Source organism: Ovis canadensis, chromosome 1 (genome assembly GCF_042477335.2).
Source record: "Ovis canadensis isolate MfBH-ARS-UI-01 breed Bighorn chromosome 1, ARS-UI_OviCan_v2, whole genome shotgun sequence".
NCBI classification, from domain to species: domain Eukaryota; kingdom Metazoa; phylum Chordata; class Mammalia; order Artiodactyla; family Bovidae; genus Ovis; species Ovis canadensis.
Window position 1 is genome coordinate 15,001,762 of NC_091245.1, and position 20,891 is coordinate 15,022,652.

The following is a 20,891-nucleotide window of genomic DNA, read 5'->3' on the forward strand; positions in this document are numbered from 1 at the left end:
CTACCTCCTGGCCTGCCAGGGAAGACTCTCCCTCCTCTGAAGCACAGAACTTGAGGTCTGTTACCTCTGTTTTCACATTCAGATTTGGATTCACTCCCCACAGATGAGAATGCATGATAAACAGTGGCCTTGAAGTTAAGAGATCTGAGTTCAAGTCCCGGCCTTACCATCCATTCTCTGAGTCTTCATTTCCTTTAAAAATTTTTTAAAAACAGAATCATAAGTGTGCATTCAGCTCAGCCGGCAGGGAATCGCATGGGAAGCTGTTTGGTGACTATGATGGACTGTGTGGACGCAAGGAGCCAGTTGCTTGAGAGCTGGGAGGGCTTCACAGAGGAGATCACTGGAGATGGGGACATGGGTGGCCCAGGGAGGGGCAGTGGCTTGCCCAGAAGCACATAAGCCTAAGAGATCCCTTAGGGAAATGGAGGGCAATTCACAGTGATTCATGTGCAGGAGGGGTGGTAGGGGGCAGAGTTGGCTTCTGAGGTCAGCAGGTGACAGGGCGGAGGGGACTTTGAAGGAGCTTATTATGCTGGAGGAAGAAGCAGGGCTTGGAGAGCTGACATGGTCAGATCCGCGCTTTAGGAGGAACACTCTGGATCTTCAGGGCCAGATGGCGCAGAAGGCAAATATGATAGCAGGAGGTGGACCGACCTGTGCCCTCAAACCAGGCAGGAACAGGGCTCTCCCTCCCTCTGGTGTGGCTTCAGCTGGAAACAGCAGCTCCGCCAGTTCTCAGGCCTCTGAGTCACCTCCTTAGGTTCTGTTGCCCTGAGGCCAGGTCGGCCTCCCTCCTCTGTCCTAATTGCTTCCTGTCAAGGGAGCTGGCCCCCTCCAAGCGTCCTTGGGAAAACCTTTGTAAAAGTAATTGAGCGTTTCAGGAGGAAGCAGAAACCTTCAGCTGACCGCTCCCCCCTCACTGGCCCCCACTCCGTGTAGGGAACAGTGCTTCTCTGGCTGTTGAGGGGGGCATGTTCTGAGAAAAACACTTTGCCACTAACTCCCATCACCACCCCACCACCTCTGGGTCAGTGTAAGCGGTTCTCAGGACTCTGGGCTCCTGTGGATGGTGGAACAGTGTCTGTGCTACACAACACCCTGGACCAGGGGGGCAAGCGGGGGCTGAGATCCAGGCTGTGTGCCCCTTGCCAAGCTGTGAACTGGGGCATGAAAGGGGTATATCGTTCTCATTAGCTCAAATGTGCCATCTACTGGCCTAGCTGCATGCTTATGGGATTGCTACATTCAAAGGGGCACCTTTAACGTGTGCAAGGAGCACCAGGTAGACTAATTGTAATCCTGACTCTTGGCCTTTCTCCCCACTGCCCTCTATCCAGTAACTGCCCACTAACTCAGGTGGGCTCTTACCATGTCTTCCATTGGACAGAGGGAGAAACTGAGTCCAAGGCTTGCTGCCACTAGCTCCCTTTTGGGGAGAGTACTCCTGCCCCCACACCCGCCAAATCAGCATCTGGTCTGGCGCTGATGAATGGACCAAGGGCTCCCAGGAAAAGCGAAGCTGAACCAATCAGATTCCCTTGCTTGAAAACTGAATTAAGAGACACAGAAGGGAGCTGTCAGTCATTGGTGAGTCTGGATACAGAGTTGAAGAAGCAGCCACTTTGTGCAGGGAAACCAAGGGGGTCTTAAGAGAAACTAAAGAAAACAGTATAGACGCGAATATTGCCAAAGGGATAAGAACCCTCAAGGCCCAGAGATGAGAGGGCAGAGGTCCCACTGACAGCGCCTGTTCTCTTGAGGCCCAGCCATTCTTGAATTTCCATCTTTAGAGTCCCTTGTTATCTGCTCACCCCTTGCTGTGAACTAGCTTGAGTGGGTTTCTGTTCCCTGTAACCTGGAACAAGGACCTCTGCCCCAAGGAGGATGCCGAGGTTCCCCCATTGTGTGAGCTCCCTCAGGTCCTTTCTCCCCTTTTCTCCTCACCCCAGCCCTGTCTCCACTGGGGGAAGAGAAGAGGCCCCCAGCACGGTCACACTTTTTATTCAATGTCAGTGGAAAAAAAAAAAAATACACCACACAGCACAGGGTTGAACGGTGAGGACAGTCACTGCAGGCACAACAGGAGCAGCCATCAGGAGAGAGGGGGCCACGCTGGAGAACGGGTTGGGAGGGCCCCCCTTCTGCCACTCAGCACCCCCTACTTCTCCAGGCCTCCACCAAAGCAAGCAGGGCCAGATGCCCTGGGAGGCCCAGTTCTGCTCCCACCCTCTGGAAAAAGTAAGAGAAAACCTTGAAAGTTTTGGAAAGAAAATTCCACATTTTTCTGAGACTTTTCAATTACAGCTTCAAATGACGTTTTTTTCAAAACTGATGAATAAAATATGTAAGCAATGTGTTCTTGCCCCCACAGTGATCTCCAAAGTCAGCACAAAGCCTCACCCAGGGTGGATCTTCAGGAAATACTTGTTGTTTTAGTAAATTTTTGTATAAAAGTATTTACAGGGTCAGCTTACTCCCCTGCCCAGCCTCTTCTCTCTCTTTCCTTTCTCTCCCCTCTCCTCCTTCTCTCTTGCTCTGCAGTAGGATGGATTTCTTCCTCGAGGGACTGTGCTATTGTCAGGAAACACTTCAGTGCCTTTGCTTATGGGCTTCCTTTTTCTTAACTTCTGATTTAAAGGTAAATCATATAATCTTGACTACAACTCAAAAGACTAGAGTGGACATCTGAAGTTCCCCTTTATAATGATATATATATCATTTATATATATGTATTGGCTGAGTCACTTGGTTTGTGGGATTTTAGTTCCCCAACCAGGGACTGAACTCGGATCCTTGGCAGTCAGAGCATGGACTCGTAAGCACTGGATCACCACGAAGTCCCAGTGATGATTTTTAGAGAGAAGAAATAAGGGGCTTATCAGTTAGCCCAAAAGGATGAATGAGGGCAGAATACAGTTAGAAGGCAGATTGAGGACCTTGCAATTCACAGAGCTGCTGCAAAAAGATACAGAACTTCAAGGGAGAGTTTGGATATATCAACATTTTAACTGTCCATATATTTTCGTGTCTATGCAAGTCATACTTTATACTCCGCAAACTCTGCGGCAAGTCCTTCTTTGCTGGGGCAGGGATAGGAGGACTGCCTCTCTTCTCAAGGCAGGGCTGGTGCTCTACCACAGGAATTCCCAAGCACACAGTCCCCAGGACATCCAGGAGCATGTGGGAGCAAAGCCTGGCCTGCCTGTGGCTCCTCCTATGAGCAAGATGGGGGTCTCAGTTCCCAGCCTGACATTATGTGTTCACCCTGCTGAGATGGCTGAGAACCTTTGACCTGAACAGCAAATATCACCCATGGTATGTGTCCAGAAGCTTGGAGTGATTAAACATGCTTTCATGAGTAGGATTTTCCCACCAGTTAGAAAGAAAGAAAGAGAGAGAGAGAGAGAGAGAAACAGTTCCCTTAGGGAGCAAGATAGTAAAGACACTGCAAGGTGCTTCCAAGGTTGAGTCAGATGCCTCCTAAGACAGCACTGACCTGTTAGCAGAGCTGCCCAGAAATAGAAAATAAGATGCTTGAAAATGTGGGGGCTTCAATCAAGCTTCTATTTCTCTTTGGAAGACCACAGCCTCAGACACTGCTTAGCAGGAAGCTTGTAAAGGATCAAAACCAACTTAGTTTTCTTTACAGTCAACCTCTGTACCACTCAGAGTGAGAAGAATGATCGGGGAAGAGGCTATGAAGGGAAGAGACCCTCATAGAGCCCTGGGCTCAAGTCCGGGCACTGTGCCACCTCCTGACTGTCCTCGTGCACTAGAACTCCACTCTGTGCCTCAGTTTCCTAGCGTGGAGAAATGGAATGAAGAATCCTATTTCCCTAGGCTGTGAGGATAGAATGAGATGGGGTCAATGGCAAGATTTAAAGCATGAAGTTCTGTGTGATTGTGAATTAGGTTAGAGTCAACATTTGGGGGATAGGAACCCCACTTTGTAAAAAGTCTCCCACTGGAAGTCTAAGCTGAGCTGGGCTGTAGAGTCCTATGTATCTCTGGTGCTGACTGACAGCATAGAACAGACTTAACGGCCAGCTCCTGAGAGTAATGGAACATCCCTTGAGGCATTACTGGATAAAAACTTGCTGGTTACTGCCCAAGGATGTGAATTCCCCAGCCTGACCATGTGGCTGGTCATAGGCAGAAGGATGAAAAGAGGGTGACAACTCAGTGGACTTGCTGTCTCCAAGGGCAGCAAGCAGGAAGGTCTAGGAGAGTTTGAGGGAAAAAGTCAGCTTCCCCAAGAGTCTCCATCTGCAGAGAGGGAGGACTCAGAAGTAAGAGGTACGCTGCATCCCTTTCCTGAAGGTATACTCTTGTACTCCCCAACCCGGCAATCATTCCCTGCTCCCACACTGGGTTGACAGCACCTGTGAACTAGACTGTTTTCACCAGCAGTTCAAGAGGAAATCCACTGTCACTGCACATCAAAGCTAATTTCTGATTATAAGTACAGGAGAAAGTAAAGTGAAAGACTTGATGAAGCAAGATTAATTTTCCGGCAGTCAAAGCATGCAGCTGTAGAGCTCACTGATCCAAAACTGGAAAGCAGACACTGAAAAGCAAAGCCAGTATACTTGGAAGATGACAAATTACCTGGCAGATTCAGGATTGGGAGTTAGAAAAAGCCTTTCAGATGGAGCATGCCCGGCACATTTTTAGGCATTTAATCCATAAACGCAGCCTGGCAGCCTAAACAGTGGCCGGCTGGTCTTCTAGCTCCTTCTGCTTCTGGAGCAGTGAAAGAACAAAGCCCATCCTTAAACTAGACCAAATCCAGATGTGGGAACTACACTTGTCTCACTCTTGGCAAGCCTTATGTTCTCTGTTACTGAAGTCAGCTCCTAATCAGCATTAAGTGCACAGTAGAGAGTTGCTCACTGAATTGAAAAAAAGATCATTTAAAAGGAAGCAGCAGAAGCTGCTTGACAGTTAAGGATTTAGCCTGATAAAAAAACGTGTCATCTGGTAAGTTGGGTGATATTTTCCTCTTTTTTTTTTTTCTCAGCTCTTTTCTACCCCCTGAAAATTAGCACTTTCTATATTCATTTAATCGTTTTACAAGAAACCAAGTAATATAAAGTATGTTTTAATATCCTCAACTAATAAAATGAGTTTAGTCCTTTTAAAGGGTATTAAAAAATAAGTATTACCTCAATTTCAATTTTTCTTAAAATCCCCACTGTGGTTCCTAGATTTCCAAATACTTTCCGTTTCATCCCTTCCTCAGCTCTGTGTGGAGCTGAGCAGAAAGATTTAACTGTTCTTCTCAAACTAACCAGCCTTACTGTACCCTCTCCTCACCTGAGCTCAGTGTCCCTGTCTGAGACCCTGACCACTACCCTGTGAGCTGCCAGAGGGCCAGAATGTGTCTTGTAAACTACCATAGCCTTAGCACCTAGGGGTGCCTGGCCTTGAATAGGTGCTCAATAAATGTTAGTTGAAGAAAGGACTGAGTGAACACTCCAAAGGCTGGGGCCAGAGGGGCCAGGTAGATTTGTGGGGGCAGGGCACAGACCACCCTTAAGGGTTCCGGGTCCTCAGTGAAGGACAGACCCAATTTGGCCCTTTAACTGGGGTCTGTAGGACCACATCCTATAAAGCACAATCCCAGAACAGAATTTCAAAGCAGAACCCAGCCCCCCTCCCTTCACCCTGTACCTTGGGGCAAAAACCAGTTCCCCTATGCCCAGCAGATGTTGGTTCTGGGCCAAGACTGGGGCTGGGGCTAGGCCATTAAATACCTGAGGATCTTCTCTATTCCAGGGTGAGGTGGTCCCTTAAGGATCTTGACTGAGGAGAGCAAGGGCTTGGGCAGAGGGGTGGGTGGGCCAGAGAGTGAGGCTGGAGTCCCCCTCCCCCTAAGGAAGGGCCAGCCAGAGAGGTCACTGGGTTGGGAGGTGGCCACGCCCTTCCTGGCCAGGGGCCCTGCCCCTCACCAGCCTCTACTTCTGCATGTCGCACTGCAGCAGCAGCACAATAGATGGGTCACTCTTGGCCGCCTCCTTGAACTCCTCCAGTGTAATCTGGTCGTCCTTATCTTGATCCATCTTCTTGAAGATCTTGTCCACACGCTGCTGGGGCGTGAGCCCATCCTGGTTCATGCGCATCATGATCACAGTGCCCACCATCTTGTAAATAGCCTGTTGGGGCAAGGAGGGAGGTGTGAACACTCACCACAGGGACAGGGGACTGGAGGTGAATGAAGGGACCCGGGCGTGGCATGGAGAACAAGGGGTCGTGTGAGGATACTGGAAGGTGATGTACAGTCATTAAGACTGGCTATTTACTCAGCATCTCACACCAGACGTGTCTACTACCCAGCTCTTCACCTCCAACCTGCTTCTGCCCCAGCGGGCCCTGTCTCAGTGAACAGCAAATTCATTCTTCTAAATGTTCAGACCAAAAGCCTCGACACCATTCTCGACCCTCCTCTTCTCACACCCATGTCTAATCTTACAGCAAATCTTGTCAGCCCTAATTCTGAACAGGCCCAATAACGAGCCGCTGCCTGCTACTTCCATTGCTCCACGGCTGTCGCCTCCATCCCCCTGTGACCGGACTGCTGTGGAAGCCTCGCAACTGGTCTCTCCCTACTTTTGCTGACCTCCCACCCGCTCAGTCTCTTCTCCACACAGAGAATAGAGGGAGCCCTTAAGGGCTTCGCATCTCACTTAGAAGAAAGTCAAGTCTCTATCCCAAATGATGATGCTAAGAAACAGTCTCCTGACTACCTATCTGACTTCTTCCTACCACTATCCCCTTGCTTACTTCTGTCCCACCACCCTGGGCTCCTGGCCACTCCTTGAACACTGGAAACACAGTCTAGTGGGGTCTTTGCATTTATTCTTCCCCATATGGGGTCACACAGAGTTGGACACGACTGAAGCGACTTAGCAGCAGCAGCAGCAGCAGCAGCAGCAGCAACATGCAGAGATCCTCCCCCTGACACCTATGCAGTTAGCTCCCTTACTTCTTCCAGGTTACTCCTCACATCTCACCTTACACAAAATCACTTTTCCTTCAATGCCCTCTCCTCTTACTTTGCTTTGCTTATCTTCTTTGTAATACTTACTGCCTGACATAGCATAGGCTTTGTTTTGTTTAATTTTCTTGCCAGAAGGAATGTCCTATGAAAGCAAGAATTTTAAACAGAGACTGGCAGGTGGCAGTCTCTGTTGAAAGAATATGAGTTAAGAACTTGGACTCTTGTTGAAAGAATATACATTTGTTGAAAGAACACTGAGTTAAGAATTTGGGACTCTGGAGTCAGACTCCTTAGATTTGGGATCAAGAACCAGTCACCTGATACATTTCCTCAACCGTAAAATGGGGTTTCTAACAGTACCGCCTAGACTTGTCGGGTAAAGTACTTAGCACAAGACCGGTCCTACTCTGAACACCCAATCAAGGCTAGCCGCTGGATCCTGGGAGGAGGCAGGAGGGAGAAGGGGAGTGGTGGGCTCTCGAGGCCTGAGCGGGGAGGGTGGCTGGAGAACGGCCCTCGCAGCGAAGACAGGAAGCGTGTCTTCCCAACCCACCTCAATGATCTCCAGCATCTCGAGACGCGTGATGCGCCCGTCACCGTCCAGGTCGTACATTTCAAAGGCCCAATTGAGTTTCTGCTCGAAGCTACCGCGGGAGGTGACCGAAAGGGCGCAAATGAACTCCCGGAAGTCGATGGTGCCGTCGCCGTTCTTGTCGAAGGTGCGGAAAGCGTGCTGCGCGAACTTGGAGGCGTCACCGTAGGGGAAGAACTGAGGCGGGGACACGCGGGGCTGGGGCGCAGCGACAGCTCCGCGCTCGCGGCCCACCCCCTGCCTGCCTGGCCCCGCCCCCGCTCATCCGGCCCGCCCTCCAGAGTGTCTGGCCCCGCCCCCGCTCGTCTGACCCGCCCCCTAGAGTGTCTTGCCCCGCCCCCTGTCTTCCAGCCCGCCCCCGGAGTGCTGGGCTCCGCCTACCTTGATGTAGAGCTGCTGGAACTCCTCCAGGTTGAGGATGCCGCTGGGGCAGTCCTTCAGGAAGCCCTTGTACCACTGCTTCAGCTCCTGCTCACTGAACTCGGTGTTTTGAACCAGATCTTCCAGCACCTCTGGGGCCAGCTTGCTGTTAGTCTTCCCCATGGCAGGGCCTGGCGGACAGAGGGCTCCCTCATTTTGGTCCAGGGCAAGGCCGTCACCTCAACAGCCTTCCGCCAAGTCTCTCTAGGACGGGGTTCCCTTTCTCCACCACAGCCCCTTCCTCTAACAAACTCCACATTCCCACAGCCAGGACCCCATCCTTCCACAGCGGGGCGGGGGGAGGGGTCCTCTTCTCACCTCCATGGTGGACACCCCACCTCCCACAGATGGGTTCTGTCATTCCACCACACTCCTTCCCATAGAAGCTCCTGCCTCTCCTCTGCTCCCCTCTTTCCCCCAACACAAAGTGGGGGCTTTCCCCTTATTACATCCCGATTACAGGGCCTCCTCTCCAAGCAGGCCTCTCCTCTCTGCTCACAGCAGTTTTCCTCCCCTGGCAACCAGGGTCTCTAGCCTCCCAGGGCTCAACTCTCCTCATTCTCACTGACCAGTTTGCAAATCCCAGTCTTCATTCTCTCCTCTCCTCTTTACACCTTCCATAGCTCCCTACACCCATAGAATAGTCGTAATCCTCTCCTTGCTCTTGAGAGCTCTCTGCACTCAGCCTCTACCCACCGCTACAAGCTCCTCTCCTACCTGGCAGGTTCCTCATGTGTTCCCCTGGCGCTGTCTCCCAAGTCCTTCCTCAAGACCTTCCAGGCTACCTGAGCAAGAAGCTTCTCTCCCTTCTTCCTCTGTACAAACAGAAATCCTAGCTGGTAACCCTGATGACTCTGACTGTATTCTCCTTTTCATTAGTTCATTCATTCCCTGAGCATTTATTGAGGCTGACCATGAGCCAGGCCCTGTGCTGATGATGGGGATAAAGTCAACACGAGCCACTTCACTAACTCATAACTCGATCAAAGAGGCTGATTGTAAAGCACCTTAAATCCACACCAAGGAGTCTGGCGTGGGGCACAGAAGCTCCTGTGGTTTTAAAGCAAAGGCTGGAAAGACCAAATTCATTACACAAATACTTATAGGTTGTTTACAATATGGTGCTGGGGACCCAGAGAGAAGGAACGTGTTTTTCAGATTTTTCCTTGGCTACAGTGTACGAGATGACCTGGGTCGGGAGAGGAGGGGCAGCTCTGCTGCAGCGTTCAGGTGGGAGGTGATGACAACAGGGTGGGGTGGTAGAGGGATGTGGACGGACTGAGAGATGCTAGGAGGAGGCACTGGCAGGACCTGGGGACTGAATGCATGCGGGGCTGAGAGTGACAGAGGACTGCAGCCAATGCTCAGAACCGGGGCTGAATGGATAGAAAGGATAGAGGCGGTATTTCTGAGACGCAGGTTTGGGGAGGGTGAAGAGTCAGGCCCCAGTGGGACCATGAGCCCCTCAAGTATCTTGTGCCTGAGGAAGTTCTTGCAGAGGGAGGTACAAACTCTCCCCAGGAAGCCTGGCTGGAGTGAGGCCCCTGGCAGGCCCTGAAGGCTGAGTTGACATTCTTATCAGACCTCCATGGGGGGAATGTCCTGCTAGAGCCTGACTTCCCCAGGACATGACCTGGGAGGTGAATCTGACCCACCCAGAGTCTCTTTGGAAGAGTGCCAGACCCCAGCTGCAGGGTAGCCTGTCATGAAGACACTCTGGAAAAGGACACCCGCAGGCTGGCAGAAGGAATTCCACTTCCACAGCCCAGTGCATGCCTGTGTGGCTTCTAATCCTTACTGCTGGGAATACCCTAGACAGCCAGGTCTGAGTTTGGTCAGTTCCCTGCCCTCTCTCCTTGCTTCATGACTTCAAGCAACGATCTCCAGCCTTTTTGGCACCTAGGACCTGTTTCATGGAAGACAATTTTTCCACAGACCACAGGGTGGGGGGATGGTTTCAGGATGATTCAAGCACATTGCATTTATTGTGCACTTCATTTCTATCATTACTATGTCAGCTCCACCTCAGACCATCAGGCATCAGATCCCAGAGGTTGGGGAGTCCTGAGTTACAGAATACCTCTGGATCTCAGACCCTCCCCAGGGCCATGAAGAAGATCAAGGAGCAGTGGAGGCAGCAACATCCTTGCCTGCCTCCCACCCCCAGAGGATGATGAATCCTACATGCTCCCAGGGGAAGCCAGGGAGGGGGAGGTGCGCCATCTTCAGGAACTTGGAACCAGGGGGTCCCACACAGCTGTCCTGGGACCGGAATCAAAAGCACAACTGAAACACACATGGGCAGAAGGAGGCGGGCTCCATCCTCAGCTGCCCCCTCCTCCAAAGCACACTGAAGGCTCAGGTACGGTCAAGAAAGTTCGAGAGCACAGAGGTAGTGGTGTCTGGTGGGGGAGGCAGAGCCTCTCCCTCTGTCTCCTGTGAGACGTGCCCAAGTGTCTGTGTAAGCGGTAGGAGTGGGTGGGAGCACGTCAGGGTATAAGACTGCAAATCTGCCAGAAGGCACACACACGTGTGTGTGTGTGTGTGTGTGTGTGTGTGTGTGATGGAGTCTATGTGGCTCTCACCTTCTGCCCCTTTTCTCTCCCCCGCTCTGTGCTGCCTTCCCACCATTTTCTGTCTCCTGGCCATACCTGTTCTCAGTCCCCATTTGATTCCTGGCCCACCAGGGACTATGAAGGAGGCTTTATCTCTCTTCATTCCTTCTACCACTCTTAGGTCAGCAGGCCAAAGCTTTTAAGATCATCCCCTTACGTTAGTGAAAAACTGGAACCCAGAGAGAGGAGAAAACTGGCTCAGAGTTACACCCAGGCTGAATCCATGCCACCTGCCTGGACTGAATCCTGCCACCCGCCCTCTCTGAATCACCTCTTGTCCACTACAGACAGAAAATCTATGGCTCTGATCTGCCTCTTGGCCTCAATGGGACCATTTTGCTGGCTCCAGGTCACACTATCTGATACCCAGGAAATATCCACCCTTGGGGTGGACCACCAGGGCCTCTGACTCAGCACAGCTACAGCCAGATTCACCCTCAATCTGTGATGGTCCTTCTCTCTCCATCATCCTTCCTTCCCTCCCTGGGATCAGGGAGGGAATACAACCATAGTTGCATTTAGTTTCCCCTCTTCCTTTTCCCTGGGTCCCACTTGCTACTAAGGCCTATTGTTCCTTCTTTTCAAGTGCTCCTGGAATGTACACCACATCCTCTCCCCACGACCCCCCCACCTCGCCACTGCATAGTCAGGGCCAGGGGCACAGCCAAAGGGGCTGAAACCCAGCTGAGGCACTGCTTGCCAGGGCTTTCCTTGTGATTCCTCTGTTCAACAGAATGTCTTTTCTAGTTTTGCCCAGAGGTACAATATAGGGTAAGACTCTTGAGAGTCCCTTGGACTGCAAGGAGATCAAACCAGTCCATTCTGAAAGAGATCAGCCCTGGGATTTCTTTGGAAGGAATGATGCTAAAGCTGAAACTCCAGTACTTTGGCCGCCTCATGCGAAGAGTTGACTCACTGGAAAAGACTCTGATGCTGGGAGGGATTGGGGACAGGAGGAGAAGGGGACGACCGAGGATGAGATGGCTGGATGGCATCACTGACTCGATGGACGTGAATCTGAGTGAACTCCGGGAGTTGGTGATGGACAGGGAGGCCTGGCGTGCTGCGATTCATGGGGTTGTAAAGAGTCGGACACGACTGAGCGACTGAACTGAACTGACAATATAGGGTAAGGGTTGCCATACCCATGGATCCCCTCAAACTCCAGAACCCTCTAGAATCTCATGTCTCGAGTCAACTGTCTAGCGTTACCTCCCACTACTCCCCTCACAACTACATACTTCAGTCAGAACCTACTTCAATTGTTGTTCATAATCCTTCCTTCTCTTCTGGGCTGATGCAGCCACAATCAGCCTTCAGGGCTGACTAAAGCCCACTTCCTTATGATCAGCCTCTCCCAGACTGGAGAGTGGACAGTCAGCAGCCTAGACTTAGCATTCTGGGCATGAGTAGACCCTCTGAGGCCACAGAGTTGACCCTGACAGGTGCGTAGACTCCAGAGCTCTCAGACCCTCACCTGGTGCTCTGGAATTCCAGAATGGAGCCTGATTTGGGGAAGAGTTTTGCATTACACTCTTGTCTGGACCAGAAACATTTCTCCAGACATTTTGCTCCATGGTAGAGAGCTTATCCTCTCCCAATATAACCCTGTCTGCTTGGGAGCAGCTCGGACAGTGAGAAAAGTCATCTTCCCTCACTCCCATTTTCTCTCTTGTAGCTGCCCACACAGGTTCCCATTCTGCCCTCTCTGGCAGGACAGAAGTGCCCTGCAGAGACCTACTCTGGAACCCAGAGATGTTCAATGAATGTCCCTTTGAGGATTATATTCAAGGGGCAGAGCCCCCTTCTTTCTCCTTGGAACAGCATCAGGCTGTTTTATCTGTGTTCTCCTGCCATTGCACCCACTTAGACACAATAGAACCTAGATCTGAGGAAAGGAAGAGTTCACCCAAGGTCAAGTGGAGTCCATCAGCAGGAAGAAGGCCAGAACCCGCGGGGGCATGTTCTGTTGGAGCTGTGGCCTAGCTGAACGTAGGCAGGCTCCTCTTGAGGGCTGCCTCCAGCTCTGAAGAAGCTGGCACTTCCCCATGCATGAAGACACTGTGCCTCTGGGCTCAGAGGCTTCTTTCAGAGGGCAGAACTCAGAGTTGTGGGCTCCAAATGGGAGCGTGGCAGAGAGGGTGGGAGGGACTGAGGGAGGCAATAATCCCACACCCTCACCAAGCTTCAGAGGAGCTGGTGCTGAGACTGTTGCCATGGTGACAATAGCTCCCTGGTCAGGAGATTTTTTTCTTCTCCTCCCTTTGCTCTTCTCCAAGCAGCAGCCATGGCGGCAATAGCTAGGTCTTCTCCTTCTCCTTATTAGTGAGTGGCAGGGGATGATAAACCAAAGGTGGGCTTGTTGACTACCTTCACCTTGGAGCTGCCCATGCCACGTGGGCTCTTGGTCAAGAAGGGACTCCTAATTGTTAAGGAGGAGCCTGAGCCTGGAGAGAGTGTAGGAAAGGGGAGGCCCATACCCAGGCCTGGGTAAGAAGCAATATCCTTTTGGTGAGGACTAAAGCCCCTCAGACCTCCTTTCTGAAATGTCCTAAAGGTTTAGGAAAAGAAAAAAAGGGTCCTGTTTTCTCATAATCAGTCATAGAATCAGAATGCGTCAGTGTTGGAAGGTTGTCCAAGATCATCTCATCAGATCCACTCCCTGTCCTGCCCATCCACCCTCTGTTTCTTATCTCATGAAGGATCAGAGAGGGAAGTTTGACTTGGTCAAACAGCAAAGGCAAGTTCTTCTGCCCTCCAGACTCAGGCTGCCTTAGGGAAGGAGCCATACAGTCCATGGAGCTTTGGCACGATTCCCACTGAGCAGAAGGAAGACGGGAGAGGGAGCGGCTGGGTGCAAGAAGGCCAGAGAGGGTACGAATTAGAACAATATTTGAGTGGTGGAATGAGAAAACCTGGTGCTTTGGCTGTGAGGGGTGAGGGGAATGGAGGAGGCTGGGACCTTGGCAGCAGTGACTGACAGGTCTGGGTGGTCTGCTGAGGGGTGGTGTTTATCTTGAAGCCAGCTGAAAGAGGTGGAAGATGGGCCTCTGTCTCTCACTGATACCATTGGGAGGGGGGCCTGCTGAGAGAGAGTCATGAGGAGAACTGGGTGGCCCCCAGGTATGCTGTGAGCTCTGTCAGCTTGAGAGGTGGAGGTGGGGACGGCCTGAGGGGCTGTGTGAAGTGAGAGTGGGCTCTCTGTGGAGGTGGAGGCTGTCTTTCGGGACAGGGACACTGTGGTATGAAGTGCAGTGACCTGCTCCTGGGGCTGCGTGGTGTGGCTAGGGGCTGCGTGGTGTGGCTAGGGGCTGTCAGTGGAGGTGGGAGGTGGCCATGGGGCTGAGCTGACTGCCCATGGGGGAGGGGGATGGGTTCCTCTAGCATCAGCACCACCACACCCCCAGATGTGTGTGTGTGTCTGTGCGTGTGGTGTGTGTGTGGTGGTGGTGGTGTGTGTGTGTGTGTGTGTGTGTGTGTGTTGGGGACCAGAGCAGTTGTTGCTTTGGGGTTAAGGAGGCTTCTTTGCCTCCTTCCCTGGGACCTGTGGGGCCAGGACTGCAGTGGGGGTCCCCTGGCCAGGGGCGGGACCCCCATAAGCTGCCGCCTACGGTGGAATCCGGGGTCAGGGAGATGAATCCGAGGGTGCAGGAGACGAGGGAATGGAGAGTGGAGGGGGAGAGGATACGTGCCTCCGCCCGGCCCTACCCGCGTTACCTGAGGCCGCTCGCCGGGTCGCTGGATGACTCTGAGCCTCCGCGGGTCGCGGGGACCGAGACGGGCTCGCGGGCCGGCCTCCAGGTTCTCCAAGGTCCGCGCCGAAGCCGCCTCCCAGCTCTTGGATCACTCTGTCTCTCGGAGGAGACACGATTTGCATAAGCCCCGCCTCACCCCGGGCATGTTGGGCGTTGATTGGGTCGGCTGAAGCGGAGTGGCAGGCGGGGTTTCAGGTGGGGACCCGGTGGCCAGTGAGGCCCCGCTACAGGAGCGCGCCTCGCCCGCCCGCCCTGACCTTCCCAGAGTCGCGAGGAAAGGGGAGGGCTGTACCTTCGCTTGTATCCCGCCCCGAGACTCAGACCCCAGGCCATCGTCTGAGGTTAAAAGTGTCCACGATTGAAGTGGATTTGCAAAAACAACCGCACGGTTGCTATGGGAACGGAAGAACCACAGCAGAGGCTCTAAGCCTTTCCTTCTTGGGCCCAGCGAGGGTGGGGATGGAAAAGGGGATGAGTCACAAGATGTGATCCCCCTCCCCCGCACATCCCACCCAAAATCTGAGGAGGGCCACGAGGAACTGAGCGGGGAGGGAAGAGATGAGGTGGTCAGCAGCCCACGCCTTCACATCATTCATCGCCTCCCCCAACACACTCAACTCCCCCCAAGCCATGGCAGGTGGGCGAGGATGGCGAAGTACCCAGCCCCTACCTAACCCCACGCTAGAATTTCGATCCTTCCCCCACACAGGCATTCGTTACTTCTCACGGAGTCCTAGGAGGCCTCACGGGATCTCCCTGAGAGGTATCTCTCTGCCTCCCCCATGAACCCCTCCATTTCCCACCCTCCCGTCTTCCCGTCCCGTAGACGGAGCCTGTCCCCAGCCCCCGCCAGTCTCTGGCCTCGGATGTTGACACAAGCTCGAGGCGGTTTACACTGAGCGGGTCTGGAAGGTTTCAGGGCCCTGGGAACACCTCCTCCCCGCATTTGGGGGTCTCCCCAATGCCAAGCCCAGCCGCCTGCCCCAGCTGCACTGGCAGCTGAGAGCTTCCAACCCAAGGCGATTATAAGGAACCCTTTAACTCCAAATCGGGGGCGAAAGGGGAGCAGATAGCTTCGGGTTGGGCCACGTGCGGGGGAGGGACGTCTAGGGATCTGTCAAAAGTAGGGCGGGGCTTCTGGGGATTGGTTGAATCGGAGAGAGGATGTTGGGGGACAGGGGGCTGAAAGGGAGGCGGGGCTTTTGCCAATTTTGAGGGCGTTGAGGTGGGAGGGGCAATAGGGGATGAGGATCAGCTTGCCAAGAGTGGAGGCTTGATCCTAGAAACTTCACAGCCAAACTCCCTGGGGAGGAGCCAGTGGAGTTCTCTTTTTCCTTAGGAAGCGTCCATTCCCCCTTGAATCTGTTTTGCTGTCCCATCCTCCCAGCTGCAGGCTTTGTCTTCTCTTTGGATTACTAGCAGAAAGACAGCATACCTGGCACGTCCCTGGCCCCTTAGTTGAGTGACACCCCAAAGACAGGTGTTTGAAAACCCTGACTCTGTCACGTCCTGAGCACCTGACCCTGGGAACCCCGAGAAGAGCAAAAACACATTCCTGCTCACAGGTATCATAACCCAAGGCATGAGCAACCGGGGAGAAGCAGCATGAGATGCTGGAAGCGGACTCTGGAACTCAGATGGAATCCCATCTCTGCCAGGGAGCCCACAGATGAGCACGGGCAAGACCCTTCTCTCTCTGGTGCCTTCCTCAGTCTGTAAGGTTGGGAGCTGACCCAGGGACACAGGAGGCACGGGAAGAATTTCAACTAGGAGGGTGAAGAAAGACTGTCATTCTGGACAGAATTTTGTGGGCGTGAATCTGACTGCTCTCTGCTACACTTGTAAGCTTCTTAACAATAGATGACATATAGAGAGCTTGCTGCTGCTGCTAAGTTGCTTCAGTCGTGTCCGACTCTGTGCGACCCCATAGACAGCAGCCCACCAGGCTCCCCCATCCCTGGGATTCTCCAGGCAAGAACACTGGAGTGGGTTCCCATTTCCTTCTCCAATGCATGAAAGTGAAAAGTGAAAGTGAAGTCGCTCAGTCGTGTCTGACTCTTAGTGACCCCATGGACTGCGGCCCACCAGGCTCCTCCGTCCATGGGATTCTCCAGGCAAGAGTGCTGGATTAGGGTGCCGTTGCCTTCTCCGATAGAGAGCTTACTTTGTGTCAAATACTATTCTAACACTTTATATGTATTGCCTAATTTATTTCTCATAAGAACTCTTTGAAGCTGGTACATTTTTTAAAGATTTTTTTTAATGTGGACTATTTTGAGTCTTTATTGAATTTGTTAACAGTATCGCTTCTATTTTATGTTTTTGTTTTTTGGCCCTGAGACATGTGAGATCTTAGCTCCCTGATTAGGGATGGAACCTACAACCCCTGCATTGGAAGGCAGTTTTAACCACTAGACTGCCAGGAAAGTACCCCAGAGCAGGTACTTTTATCACTCCCATTTAATAGATTGAGGCATTTAACAGTTAAATAACTAGCTCAAGTTCTCATAACTGGTAAGCTGCAGAGCTGGGATTTAAATTCAAGCAGTTTGGCTCCAGAGTCCACACTTATAGCCAGTACACAGTATTGTCTCTCTTTAAGATCCTTCAAATCCTCAATGGGAAGGGCTTTGGATTGGAATATTCTTTTCTGATTCCCCCAAGGCATTAGAAAGGCAAAGCCCAGCGGGATATATTGGTCCTGCTCTGGCTCTTTAAACCAGGCAGGACATCCACCCAGCCTTGCCCATGAATCATCACAGGCCCTGTGACTGTTCCTGAACTGCCAGTCATAACCCATCTTCACCAGCTTATGACACTTGAGACCTGATCTTGATCCTGCCTCTGCCCTTTAGATTCAATGTTTAAAGCAACAGCAACTGACATTGACTGAGTTGCTTCACTATGTACCAGACACTCTGCCAAGTCCTTTATCTGTATCATCCCAAATATGACTTCTGCCAAAGGTGACATTTAAAATATCTAACAACCAGTTCAGGCACAAGCATTACCAGTCAGAATGGATGCTGGCCTTAGTTTTAGATCAAAGACTCTGTTCTTCCAAAAATGAACACTTTAGTTACTGGATCAAGGGGAGCAGGCAGAAGAGAAGCTAGGAAGATAGAGGCCCAAGGCTATGGCTAACATTTACCAATCAATTTAGATTGATATTTTAACAACCTGCTGTACCAGTGTGTAGGGACTAAATTTCAGTCCTGGTATCATTATTTTATTTCTTAACAGTGAATGGCAGCTCAGAAATGTTAGAGAACTTGCCCATTTTTAACACAGCCCATTTAGTGACCGAGCTGGGATTCTAACCTCCGTCCACTCCAGAGTACACACTCTTTTTTAAATGAAAATATGTATTTACTTGACTGCATTGGCTCTTGGTTGTGGCACGTGGGATCTTTGATCTTTGTTGCAGCATGCAGTATCTTTTAGTTGCAGCATGTGGATCTAGTCCCCTGACCAGGCATTGAACCTAGGCCCCCTGCGCTGGGGGCTTGGAATCTTAGCCACTGGATCACCAGGGAAGTCCCCAAAGTGCATGCTGTTAACCACTAACTGACCTGCTGTGTTCCTGGGAAAGGAGAGTGTTCAGAACAGAGCTGTTGTTTCCACTGTTCTGCAGCTAAAGGCTGAGCCAGAGGAGTGAGATTTAAGTTCTGGAGCTTCGTTGTGACCAATCTGTTCTCAGGCTTGGCAGCACCTGTGAGGTATGTTGAAGGAAAGGGCTTGGCAGAATGAGGAGGGCGGAGCAGCCTGAAGGGAAAGAGGAACAGTGTGGTTGTGTAGGAGACCCCCAAAAGGGGGCACAGAAGAACTGAGCCCAGTAGGGTTTCGGTGGGAGCAGACATTTGTAGGCAGTGGCCAGCCGCTTCAGTCTGCTCTACTGAAATGCTAGCATTCTTCCCCTTACTGGTCCCAAACGGTGCCTTTATGATGAATAACGCTTCCTGATTCCCTGGGTTTCCTCAGCCTTCTCAGTGTGGCCTGGTGACAGCTGGAATTCCCCTGGGTTCTAGATATTTCGTAGTCTTCTTAGTGGCTTGGAAAGAGTGAGATCACCAGCTTTGGGCTCCTTCCTTTCCTCTATTGGCTAAGCAGGATTTTTTTTTTTAATTTTCAAAATAGAAATCTATTATTTTTTTTCTCTTGTTAATACACAGTAGCTAAAAAATAATAGAGAGTGGAAGTTCCCCGTACTCTCTCCCTTGAGCATTACCTACAGGGGACCTTGTGTTTTGATGGCCCTGCTCTCATTTATTTTCTGTTGGAGAAGCCCTACGGTGTAGTGGGTCAAATGCATAGACCCTGGGGCTAGGCTTCCTGGGTTTGCATCTATCACTTTCCAGCAAGGTGACCACAGGCAGGTTACTTTATCAGCGTCTCAATCTCCTCATCTGTAAAACAAGGATAATAATAACAGTACCTATACCAAAGGGATACTCTAAGAATTAAAATGAGTTAATACATGCCAAGTGCATAGAACAGATTTTACTTTGGGGAATCACTCCTTCCCCATTGTATACAGTCTTGGTGGGACTATCAATCTAAGTGTCCTGCCTTCCTATGGACAAGGATTGGTCATAAGACTCAAATAAGGCTAAACAGTCTCTCTCGCTGTTCCTCTCAAGCTAATCCGAATCTTGAGTGAAGTGACTCAAGTGTGGTAAATGATTAGCTCTGGTTTATTCCAGAGCGGTGCCTTGATGATGCTATAATTCATTGCTGCTATCTGAATCCTCAGAACCACTTTGGTACACATTTCTTCCAAAGACCTACTTCTATTTTTCCTTTGGCTCTGTGAGCCATTTTACATCCCTCCCTCAAATTTATTTTCTTTCTTTTTTTTAAACTTAAGTTCTCCAGAGGTGACTTTTGTTTGCTTGCAGGAAGTACATGTGTGTTTGTCATATTTCTCTATCAGTTATGACTCTTGGTTGCAACAGACAGAAAATCCAAATCACAATGGGCTAAGCAAAAATAGGATGAAGTAGCTCTAGCAAGGGAAAACTCTACAAGTAGATTGGACTTCAGGGGGTGACTTGATTCAGAGGCTTAAGCAATGTGATTAATATCTGACCTCTTTCTAGAGCGTGGCTTTGTTGTCCTGTGTCAGTGTCAATTTTGGTTCTTGGGATCCATATAAAGGCAAGATATCTGCTATCATCTTTAGCCAACATCCTTTCCAGGGGAGTCCTACAGAAAAGAAGAGTTTCTCTTTTGCAGAGCAGCCAGTCAACATCTGGGTTGGTTCTCATTGGCCTGATTTGGGATCCAGGCTAAACTCAGAATCAGTTTTTGGAAACAGGGGGATCCAGTGCTCTCCTTGGCTAGGACTGAGTTACTTATCCACCCCTAGAACTGGGAGGTAATTCCTCCTAAAGCATGTGTATTCAGAGTAGGGAAGGAGGCTGTTCCTACCAAGGACAACAGTTCCAAGTTCCTAAACTATAAAAACACACAAAACTAGGTCAGTTTTCATTCCAATCCCAAAGAAAGGCAATGCCAAAGAATGTTCAAACTACTACACAACTGCACTCAACTCACACGCTAGCAAAGTAATGCTCAAAATTCTCCAGGCTGGGCTTCAATAGTATGTAAACTGAGAACTTCCAGATTTTCAAGCTGGATTTAGAAAAGGCAGGGGAACCAGAGATCAAATTGCCAACATCCATTGGATCATAAAAAAGGCAAGAGAATTCCAGAAAAGCATCTACTTCTGCTTCATTGGCAACGCTAAAGCCTTTGATTGTGTGGATCACAGCAAACTGTGGACAATTTTTCAAGAGATGGGAATACTAGACCACCTGACCTGCCTTGTGAAAAATGTGTATGCAGGTCAAGAAGAAACAGTTAGAACTGGACATGGAACAATGGACTGGTTCCAGATTGGGAAAGGAGTCCGTCAAGGCTGTATATTGTCGCCCTGCTTATTCAACTGCTATGCAGAGAACATCATGCGAAATGCTGGGCTGGAAGAAGCACAAGCTGGAATCAAGATTACCAGGAGAAATATCAATAACCTCAGATATGCAGATGGCACCATCCTTATGGCAGAAAGACAGAGGAACTAAAGAACCTCCTGATGAAAGTGAAAGAGGAGAGTGAAAAATCTGGCTTAAAACTCAACATTCAAAAATATCATGGCATCCGGTCCCATCAGTTCATGGCAAATAGATGGGGAAACAATGGAAAACAGTGACAGACTTTATTTTCTTGGGCTCCAAAATCACTGCAGATGGTGACTGCAGCCATGAAATGAAAAGACAGTTGCTCCTTGGAAGAAAAGCTATGACCAACTTGCTGCTGCAAGCAGAGACATTACTTTGCCAACAAAGGTCCATCTATTCAAAGCTATGGTTTTTCCAGTGGTCATGTATGGATGTGAGAGTTGGACCATAAAGGAAGCTGAGCATTGAAGAACTGATGTTTTTGAACTGTGGTGTTAGAGAAGACTCTTGAGAGTCCCTTGGACTGCAAGGAGATCAAACCAGTCA

The 20,891-nt window shown here is 50.7% G+C and overlaps 1 protein-coding gene across 3 annotated transcripts; it reads right to left on the reverse strand.

Moving 5' to 3' along the window:
• Positions 1-1,988: 1,988 nt before the first annotated feature.
• HPCAL4 (hippocalcin like 4) lies at positions 1,989-14,654 on the reverse strand. Of its 3 annotated transcripts, none has more exons than XR_011248762.1 (5): positions 14,348-14,481; positions 7,977-8,146; positions 7,557-7,772; positions 5,760-6,158; positions 1,989-2,232 (listed from the first exon to the last, which is right to left on the reverse strand). XR_011248762.1 is itself a non-coding variant. In XM_069550845.1 (5 exons), the coding sequence occupies exons 2-4, from the start codon at positions 8,136-8,138 to the stop codon at positions 5,961-5,963; spliced, it is 576 nt and encodes a 191-aa protein (XP_069406946.1). In that variant the 5' UTR covers positions 8,139-8,146; positions 14,348-14,481; the 3' UTR covers positions 1,989-2,232; positions 5,955-5,960. The 3 variants fall into 3 exon arrangements, 2 of the variants coding, with proteins under 2 accessions (XP_069406946.1, XP_069406829.1); XM_069550845.1 differs by having other exon boundaries at positions 5,955-6,158; XM_069550728.1 differs by lacking the exon at positions 1,989-2,232 and having other exon boundaries at positions 3,545-6,158; positions 14,348-14,654.
• Between the last annotated feature and the right edge of the window lie 6,237 nt (positions 14,655-20,891).